The following is a 10583-nucleotide window of genomic DNA, read 5'->3' as shown; positions in this document are numbered from 1 at the left end:
ACCGATCGTGATCAAGATCTTCTACGCGCTTTTGCAAGCGGCAAGTGAACGTCTACCGCAGCAACAAGAGCCTCATCTTGTAGGCTTTGGAATCTCTTCAAGGGTGAGACTCGATACCCCCTCGTTGCTACCGTCTTCTAGATTGCATCTTGGCTTGGATTGCGTGTTCGCGGTAGGAAATTTTTTTGTTTTCTATGCAACGTTATCCTACAGCTGGTCCTCCCGTGCTTCTGGTGTATCTTTTGTCTTCCCGTACACGCCCAGAAAGCCTAGCAGGTTCACGCAAAGATTCTTCGTCACGTGCATCACATTGATTGAAGAGCGAACCTCTTAGACTTCCCAATAGGGTAGATCCCAAAATATAGATTTCTTCTTCCACATGGGCGCGTGTCCGGCATCGTCATTCGAAACAGACCGTCCGCCAGGACCCTTTCCAAATATTACATCTAGATCCTTGACCATACCAAATATATCAACACCATCACGATGGGGAGGCTTCCTCCGGTGATCAGCCTCACCGTTGTAATGCTTGCCTTTCTTTCTTACGGGATGGGTAGTCCTAAGAAATCGACGATGCCCCAGGTACACGACCTTCTTAAAATTTTCCAAATAATCACCTTCGATCTCATGTAAACAGTGCGAGCATGCATTGTATCCCTTGTTTGACTGTCCTGAAATGTTACCAAGAGCAGACCAGTCATTGATGGTTACGAAAAGCAGCGCTCGTAGGTCAAATTCCTCCTCGCTTGTGCTCGTCCCACACAGTACACCCGCTATGGACCACAGCTGTAGAAGTTCTTCGACTAATGGCTTCAGGTACACATCAATGTCGTTCCCGGGTTGCTTCGGGCCTTGTATGAGCACTGGCATCATAATGAACTTCCGCTTCATGCACAACCAAGGAGGAAGGTTATATATACAAAGAGTCACAGGCCAGGTGCTATGGCTGCAGCTTTTCTCTCCAAAAGGATTCATGCCATCTGTACTTAGACCAAACCTTAAGTTCCTTGCATCCTGTGCAAAGTTTGGGAACTCTCTATCGATTTTTTCTTCATTGGGATCCATCAGCAGGGTGCCTCAACATCACGTCTTTCTTACGGTCTTCTTTGTGCCATCGCAACAACCTAGCATGCTCTTTATTTCTGAACAAGCGTTTCAGCCGTGGTATTATAGGAGCATACCACATAACCTTGGCAGGAACCCTCTTCCTAGGGCGCTCACCCTCCACATCACCAGGGTCATCTCGTCTGATCTTATACCGCAATGCAGTGCACGCCAGACATGCATCCAAATTCTCAAACTCACCGCGGTAGAGGATGCAGTCATTAATGCATGCATGTATCTTTTGCACATCTAATCCTAGAGGGCAGGTAATCTTCTTCGCTTCGTACGTACTGGCGGGCAATTCGTTACCCCTTGGAAGCTTCCTCTTAATTATTGTCAGCAACTTTCCAAATCCTGAGTCAGTGACACCGTTCTCTGCCTTCCATTGCAACAATTCTAGTGTGCTGCCTAGCTTTTTATGGCCATCTTCGCAAGTTGGGTATAACAATTTGTTGTGATCTTGTATCATCTTGTCGAAGGCCAACCTTTCCTTTTCAGTTTCACATTCTCTCCTTGCATCTGCAATGGCCCGACCAAGATCATCATCAGCAGGCTCATATGGTGCCTCTTGATCTTCTGCTTCATTGCCTTCATTGCCTTCTGCAGTATCACCGTATTCAGGTAAATTGGGATAACCATCATCATCCTCTTCCTCTTCTTTATTCTCTTCCATCATAACCCCTCTTTCTCCGTGCTTGGTCCAACAATAGTAACTGGGCATGAAACCGGATATCAGAAGGTGGCCGTGAATGGTACCCGAGTGAGCGTAATTTACGGTATTCTTGCAGTTGACACATGGACAATACATGAAGCCACCATGTTTTTTTTGCCTCCGCCACGGCCATAAAATTACTCAGGCCCGAAGTGAAATCGTCAAAGCGTCGGTCAATGTACATCGATTGCCGATTCATCTGCATGATATAATTAAGCTGATCAAAACCATTACAGAACATCATGATGTATATATACACATGCATTTTATCAATTACAGATGAAAAGGATAAAGTTGTTAACCTCGATGGAGAAGAAAAGAGCAAGTTAAGTGTGGCTTGATTTGTGTAAACTCAAGTGGCAAATCCTCCTAAGCATTTCATCGAACACCTCTTGTGCATGTGAAGAAGAGAGCAAAGCAATACACCCCTCTTGTGAAGAAAGTGAAAAAATGGCTAAGTGTGGCTCACACTTGGGTAGGGGCAGGGTTATATAGCCAGATTGGGGACTTTGTCCCGGTTTGTAATACAAACCGGGTCCAAAGGGTGGGCCTATGGTCCCGTTTTGTACTACAAGCCGGGACTAAAGGTTTCCGACGTCTGACACGCCCTGCCGCGCCCTGCCGCTGACCCTTTAGTCCCGGTTTGTACTACAAACCGGGACCATAGGCCGCTAAAGGACAGGCTCCAGCGAGTGGGGTCGCCCTGGGCCAAACGAACCGGGACCAATGCCGCCCATTGGTCCCGGTTTGGTTCTGCACTGGGACATTTGCTTGGGACCAAAGGCCTCTTCTCCACTAGTGAGAGAATTAGAAAACAAGGATTACATTGCGGTGATGAAACACTCACAAGAGCAACGCTTAAACCACCACCTAATATAACATCCGGATTGCAAAAGAGTTTCTCTAGAAGTCAGGGCAGTGGGCTAGTGGTGGCGTCGACTCTCCGGCGGGGTGGTGCTCGCGCGGATGTTGGTCACCATCCTTGGCTGTGTGGCCAGCGACTCTGTGGCAGGTGTTGGTCTGGCGTGATTATCTCTCTACAGCCTCGCACGCGTCATATATGAAGGCCATTCATCTTTTGTCAGATCCGTGGCCTTACCGGTTGACGGAGCTTGGCTGGGCGTGTCATGGTGGGTTGTGGGGTTGGGGCATCCAGGAGAAATTCCTGGCCAATGGCCACCACGGTTGTGGCGCTCGCGGGCATCCCTCTCTCGCTGGAGGCGCCGTCGAGGTTTTCCACTCCCTCCTACCAATCTCTGTCTGCCTGGTGAAAACCCGATTCCTCTCAGAATGGGCGGCGTCTACGCCTCCAACATGGTGATCTTTTTGTAGGCGCTGGTTTGGGTAAATGGAGCAGCGATTTGTTGGTCCAATTCGGTTGGAGGTAGTGGGAGGTTTCTTCAGTGGTGCCTTTCTTCATTTCTCCGGCGAGGGAGCAAATTGTTTGAGCTGATGTTCCTTCGTGGCACCTGAAGTTTGCGTCAAACCGGGCGAGTTCTCATGTCTGGCGCTGAAGTTGGTCTCGTGGTGATCTTGGTTGTTCTTGGTGGCCATTCTTAGCCTTTGCTCTTTGGTTTCAGTGTCCCTATCCTCCGTTCAAGATCTAGGGTGAGCGACTCCGGCCGACTGTATGGCGCTCTTCGATCTAGGGTGAGGAAGTATGGGCTTGACGGATCATGGCCTTTGGCCCTTTGATGTACGCGTAGGCTGGTCTCTCCTCGACGACGAGCTCCCTCCGAGCGTCAGCTTTCGCCGCTTCCCTCCGAGTAGTGGCCATGTTGTACTGATGAGTTTCTTGTCACCGCCGATGCAACTTACCTAGTGCAAGAACAAAATGTTTGAATAACCCGATCGTGCCTGCGAAGGGGAAGAAGTCGCATCGCTAGGGCAAATGCCTTGCGACCGCAACGGCTACTTGCATGTATGTTTAGCCGGTTGTAATTAATATGCCTACCGTTTTTATATAAAACGAATATGGCTTGGGCTTCCCATAGACCCACAAATCTTGAAACAGGATAAACCATGAAAGAGATATTTTTCTGAGTGAAATACAATAACAGCTGAGATTAAACGATACCTTTTTAAAATTAGGGGTACGATAACTAAAATTAAATGAGACCACGATACCTCCTCCCAGGGCCAACCACTTCTTTTAGGCCGAGTTGTACTGGTTCGGGCGCTCGATTGATAGTCATCTATTTACATTGGCCCAACTGATTAACAAGGTAATCAAATCAGTACACTGAAGATCCACTCAACACACAGTGTACGTACCAAGAATCATCCAACCAGAAGTTCCAGCACTGAAAGTAACGACAAAGATTACGCTGTTTCCCGTCTTTGGCTAAGATCGTGCAGCAGGTGAATTCTGCGGAAAAGCTTGCGGTGGAATCGGCCGGCTCTGGGGGTACACAGAGCCCGCCCTCCCCGTCGATCCTGATGGACTCTCCCTCTCTTCAGGAAGAGGAAGCTTCTCCTATCCGTAGCCGTCCCTCTCTGTGGAAACCTCAAGCCCTGTCGGCTGAGGATCGCAAGGAAGCTGGTATTGAGAGCCCTATCTCCTGGGAGTCGGACCCGGAGGCGATGCGTGCTAGGGAACGCCGCAGCAAATCCAACGCCGATCGCCCCTCTCTCAGGCTGAGCCCGGCGCGTAAAGAGATCGCAGTCCATCTTGATTTCTCGGAGGAGCGGCCAGAAGACAAGGAGAGGGCGGAGGAGGAGCCGCTTCGTGACGGCGCGGTGATCGTGGAGCTGGCAGCCTCTGTTACTAGAGCCCCCCGAAGCAAGTCCAACCCACCGGTGGCGGCCAGAACCAGCGCACGGGGCGCAGGGTCCGCGTCCATCCCGATCTTGGAGAAGGCCATGCAGCGCGCGAAAGACAAAGTGCCAGGTACGTCCTCCAAGTCTATCTCTGACTTTGCCGTTTTACAATCAGTCCCTGATGATAAGCTGTTGGCGGTGGCGCGAGATAGTTGTGTGCTGTTTCCCTCCGCGGCTGGCAATCCCGCCCCTCTTCTCTCTGTTATCCGTGCGAATGAACTCGTACAGGCAGACTTGGCAATGGCTAGAGATAGAATCGAAGAAGAGCAGCGCTTAGCAAAAGAACTCAAGCTGTCGCAAGAACGGGAGGCGAGTCAACCTTCCTCTTCCTCTCCAACAGGGGGGCCTGTTGGAGAAAGCTCACAAGTGAAGCAGATGCGGCAAGTCAAGGCAAGGAAGATCCAGAAGAAGCAACCTTCCTTGGGGAAACGTGTCTTAACCCGCCAAGCACGGGGTAGAAAGGTGGTTATTCAATGAGAGCCATGTTCTGGAACATCCGTGGCTTCGGCGTTAGGGGGCGCCGGACCATGCTCAAAGACTACGTCCGCAAACACAGGATCGACATCGTGTGTCTACAAGAAACTATTAAGCAGGACTTTACGGACCAGGAGCTCAGAAGCCTCGAAGTGGGAGAGACTTTTGTTTGGTGCTGGTTGCCTCGCATCGTGGCGATCAGGCGGTATGCTTATGGGCTTTAGGGAAAGCTTGTTTGAGATCGGAGCGATTGACACGGGCCGTCACTTCGTTTCTGTCGACGTCATCCTCAGACCTGCTAGGCTCGCGCTAAGGGTGTTTGGAGTTTATGGTCCGGCTGACCATGCGCTCTCGGCTGCCTTCCTCCAGGAGCTTTCGACCAAAGTGCTGAACACCCCTTTGCCCATTATCATGGGAGGGGACTTCAATCTCCTACGCACGGAGCAGGACAAGAACAACGACAGGATAAACTGGCCAAGACTAGAACTTTTCAACAATCATATCGCGGACTGGGAGCTGCGAGAAATACCGCGCACAGGGGCGCGGTATACCTGGACGAATAAGCAACTGAATCCGGTTAGATGTGTCTTGGACAGGGTGTTCTTCTCGCCGATGTTGGAACCTCTTTTTCCCTCTGCACTCTGAGTGCCGAAACGAGCCTGGGCTCGGATCACACTCCTCTCATCTTTGACTCGGGCGACGGGGTGCCGCCAAAGAGCAACAGATTTTTCTTCGAATCCGGCTGGCTGGAAGTGGAGGGCTTCCAACAGCTCTTACAAGATTGCTGGGATAGCCTCTTGTCTAGGGTGCAAGGGAGAGACATTGTCGATTGGTGGAAGTTTATGAGCACGGGGCTCAGGCAAAAACTCAAAGGGTGGAACGCAAACAGAGGGAGGGAGAACCGAGATCACAAACAGCGGCTCGTCGATGGGATCAAGACCCTGGATGAAAAAGCAGATGCGGTGGGCATCTCGGAAGAGGAATGGGCCTTCCGCTACCACTTGGAAGAGCAGCTGTTAGCCGTTTTTCGTTCGGAGGAAGAATATTGGCGGCAAAGAGGCAGGGTCAGATGGTCCCTCCAAGGGGATGCCAACACGGCTTACTTTCACGCCGTGGCGAATGGGCGCCGCCGGAAATGCTACATCCATTCCTTGATCACGCCTCAAGGGCAAATCTCTGACAAGCACCTTATTCAGAGACACATTTACGATTTCTACAGAGATCTGCTTGGCTCGGAGGCTCAGAGGGTGTGTGGGCTGCACCCCAACTCTTGGAGCGACCAGCAGAGGGTCTCCGCCGAAGAAAACAACTTGTTGATGCGCACCTTTACAGAGAAAGAGTTGGAGGAGATTGTCATGGACATGAAATCGGATACAGCTCCGGGGCCGGATGGGTTCCCGGTTCATTTCTTCAAGAAGTTTTGGCACTTGGTCAAGCACGGGGTGCTCCACATTCTGAACGACTTCATCCTGGGGAGGATTGATGTTGCGAGACTCAACTTTGGGGTTCTCTCGCTCATCCCAAAGATCCCTGGTGCGGACAAGATCACCCGGTTCGGGCCCATTGCGCTTATCAATGTTATCTTTAAGATCATTTCCAAAGCCTTTGCCTCAAAGTCGGACCCCATCGCCAATAGGATCATCGATCCAAACCGGACAGGCGTTCATCAAGGGCAGATTCATTCTCGATGGCATTCGGCCCTCCACGAGATTGTCCATGAGTTAAAAACCAAGAAGCTTGGTGGTATCCTGCTCAAACTCGACTTCGAGAAAGCCTATGACAGGGTCAACTGGGATTTCCTCTTTGAGGTTCTAAGGTGTAAAGGTTTCGACCCAGGGGTGGTCCACCGTCTTAGCCAACTGGTCACTGGTGGCCAAACCGCGATCTCGATCAATGGGGAGATCGGTCCCTTCTTCAGAAACAAGCAGGGAGTGCGTCAAGGGGACCCTCTCTCGCCGTTGCTGTTCAATTTCATGGCTGAAGCCCTCTCTTTAATCCTCACCAGAGCGTGTGCAGCGGGTCACCTGTCTGGCGTCATTCCGCATCTCATCCCAGGGGGGATCTCCCACCTCCAATACGCCGATGACACTTTGATCATGATCCAAGACAATGATGAGCATATCGCAAATCTCAAGTTCCTCCTCATGTGCTTCGAAGACATGTCTGGGCTGAAAATCAATTACCACAAGTCGGAAGTCATTGTGCTGGGGGCAAGCATCGAGAGAAAGCAGAGGGTGGCCGATGCTTTGAATTGCAAGCTGGGTGCTTTCCCTTTTACTTACCTCGGTCTCCCTATTTCGGACCGTAAGCTCACCAGAGAATAATGGTTGTTTTTGGTGCAAAAGCTCGCTCGTAGGGTAGAACCTTGGTGGGGAAAGTTCATGTCGTTAGGGGGACGACTTATCCTCTCAAATTCCTGCTTGGGTAGCCTCCCCATGTTTGCTATGGGCATGTTCCTGCTCCAGGATGGGGTTCACGCCAATTTTGATACCCACAGAACCAGATTCTACTGGGAAGGCGCGGGGCCTAAAAGAAAATATCACTTGGTCAATTGGCCGGCGATCTGTCGACCAAAAGCTTGCGGAGGCTTAGGGCTTATTAACTCCAAGAAGATGAACATCGCCCTTTTGCTCAAATGGGTGTGGAAGCTGTTTCAAGAGGACAATCCCATCTGGGCCCAGATCTTGCGAGCAAAATATACCTCTGCGACAACATTTTTGCGGGCTCGGGCCGTGGGGCTCGCGGCTCGGCGTAGCCTGCATAAGATCAAACACTTCTTTAGCCGGGAGCAACTTACCACGTCAAAGATGGTCGAGAACGCTTTTTTGGCTGGATGTTTGGCACGGCGACGAGCCCTCAAAGACAAGTTCCCTAGGCTGTTCAACGATCGCTTTGAATCGGGGCTGCTCGGTGTTCCAGGTTTGCGGTGGTTCCACCCAAATGGGGTTCCGCGGGGCCTTGGATGCGGAAGCCTCGCGAGAAGGGCACGAGCCTCCGTGAGATTATTGAGAATGCTTCGTTCTATCCGAGGGCGGGATAGGATCGGTTGGAAGTTGGAACAATCTGGAAAGTTCTCGGTTAACTCGATGTACAGGAAGCTCTCGGCCGGGGCCTCCATTGCTCACTTCAAAGACGTCTGGGCAGCCAAAATCCCTCTCAAAGTTAGGATCTTCTCCTGGCAGCTTATCCTGGACAGACTCCCCTCTAGCCTTAATATTGCGGCGAGGCATGGGCCAGGGAATGGCCGGTGCTCGCTGTGCGGTGTGGAGGAAGACGCCACCCACATATTGTTTGCCTGCTCCCCGCTAAGTTTGCACTGGAGTGCCTTTCGCCAAATACTAGGGTGTAGTTGGTGTCCGGCAAACTTTCAACAGCTCTATGCCATTGTGTCTAGTCTCTCGGGTAGCTTTAGACGCTTGGTTTGGCTGTTGTTCTTGGCCCAATCTTGGGCTTTATGGCACTTCAGAAATAAGCTAACCATTGAATCCAAGCTGATGAAACATCCAGCTAACATTATTTTCAAATCTACGCTCTTCCTGCAGCTCTGGACGCCGCTCGCCAAACCTCTGGACAGACCGGGACTCAGGACGGTGGCCACCAAACTCAGGCTTCTTCACGCCGCCCATGCACCAAGTGCGCCGTCAAGAAGGACTGATGCGACATCATCAGGAACACCTCCAGGGGGAAGATCTCCGCGTCCGGCTGTTTAATTTACGTGTTGGCTAAGCTGTATGCCGCAGCATGTTTATCTTGGCGAAGCTGTATGCCGCAGCATGTAATAACCTGTTGTTACCGAACCTGCGGGCTTTATTAATTTAAAGTCGGGCACCTCGTGCCTTCTATCTAAAAAGAACACAAGAGAGGAGATATATATACACACGAGCTGACCGTGGCGAACAACAAACAGAAGACCCTACCAACCAGCGGCTACAATTACAGATTTTCCCATCACCTATCCTTATTTATTCAGATATTTATACAGACGCCCCCATTTTCCTCATCTCCGGCCGGCCAAATCTTGCTCCGGCGATCAACGTATAGGCGCTCCGTCCGCTCCTTCTGTCACCTACATGGAGCACTCGGCGGGGAGGCCTTGGGCGACGCGCTTGGGGTCGGTGCAGTAGTTGTAGATCATGTAGTTCCTCTGCACCAACCGCATGCGCTGCTGCCGCGTCAGGTCCAGCTCCTGGTTGTACCACTCGCCGGCCCCGGCACCGGCGGTGGTGCCCGGGGCGGCTTCCGTGCCGGCGGAGGCGCCGCAGAGCGTGCGGCCACCGGAGACGACGACGCAGGCGTCGGCCTTGAAGCCGCGGTAGGAGGCGGAGAAGGGGGCGTGGGACCAGTCAGTCTTAACGCGGCCGCCCTGCGTGGCCCAGTCGTCGGCGTTCCAGAGGCTGGAGTAGAGGCGCATGGGCTGGTTCTTGGGGAACGCGATCCCCTTCCCCTCCAGGTTCCTGAAGTCCCTGATCGGCATGTCGTCCACCATGAAGCTGCATTTACAGCAACACCAAATCGATTAGCTTCAAGGAAAATGTCAAGCTCCGGCGGCCGGCGATGAGCTACCAAGCTTACATGATGTGCTTTGGGTTCCAGAGGATGGAGTAGGTGTGGAAGTCCTTGGTGGGATCGAACCAGAGGCGGAACTGCTGCTCCCTTTGGCCCTGCCCCTGCGTGAACACGTTGGTGTGCAGCGTGTAGGGCTGGCCGGTCTCGTTGCCCAGGAACTCGAAGTCGATCTCGTCGTGCGTCGCCCCCATCGACGACAGCTGCATATACACCACACCGAATTAGGCACACAGATTAACCAAACTAAAGTGTCATCCCAAATCACTGGGAGCGTGCGTGCGCGCTTACGTAGTATGCGGTGACGGTGCCGGCGGAGTTGCCGGCGACGAGCTTGAGCTGCATGTCGATCTTGCCGAAGAGGTACTCGTGCTTGGACTGGAACCCGGAGCCGGAGATCTTGTCCAGCCCCAGCGTCAGGAGCTGCCCATTATTCAGGATCTTGCCGCGGCCGTCACCCCACGTGATGTCGAACTCCTTGTCGAAGCTCGCCGCCGCCGCAACGGCACAAGACACCAGCAGGATAGCCAGCACCGACACCGCCATGCGAGCCATGACTTGCGTGCTCTGCTCGATCCGAAATCTTACTCTACCCAACTAGCTTGTGTTGTGTACCCAGGAGGCCAGGAAGATGTGTAGAGAGCTCGATCGAAGCTTGTGTTGTGTGTGATTCGAATGAGCAGAGCGTGAGGGGTTTATATAGGGGTTTGGAGATAAGCTTTGCGTGCCGGATGTATAGAGGGTTCGGCGAATCGAAGGAGGAGCTTGCCAGCACGGCGTAGTGCGTGTGAGTTGGCGCCAGAGGAGAGGAGACAGGGCAGGACGGCGCTGTACGTAGAGAGCAGCAGCGGCGCCTGAGAGGACGTATGTACTGTAACACATTCAAACCGATCGAGACGTGCAGCAGATT

At 52.3% G+C, this 10583-nt stretch overlaps 1 protein-coding gene across 1 annotated transcript; it reads right to left on the bottom strand.

Annotated features, from left to right (window-relative positions):
• Positions 1-8958: 8958 nt before the first annotated feature.
• On the bottom strand, positions 8959-10339 carry LOC124698224 (probable xyloglucan endotransglucosylase/hydrolase protein 23). The gene is made up of 3 exons (XM_047230735.1): positions 9965-10339; positions 9683-9876; positions 8959-9600 (listed from the first exon to the last, which is right to left on the bottom strand). Exons 1-3 carry the CDS (start codon positions 10226-10228, stop codon positions 9177-9179), a joined length of 882 nt encoding a protein of 293 aa, XP_047086691.1. The 5' UTR covers positions 10229-10339; the 3' UTR covers positions 8959-9176.
• Positions 10340-10583: the final 244 nt, after the last annotated feature.

Source organism: Lolium rigidum, chromosome 1 (assembly GCF_022539505.1).
Source record: "Lolium rigidum isolate FL_2022 chromosome 1, APGP_CSIRO_Lrig_0.1, whole genome shotgun sequence".
In the NCBI taxonomy this organism is placed as follows: domain Eukaryota; kingdom Viridiplantae; phylum Streptophyta; class Magnoliopsida; order Poales; family Poaceae; genus Lolium; species Lolium rigidum.
The sequence above is the reverse complement of the archived record's forward strand: the minus strand, read 5'-3'. Positions and strand labels throughout refer to the sequence as shown.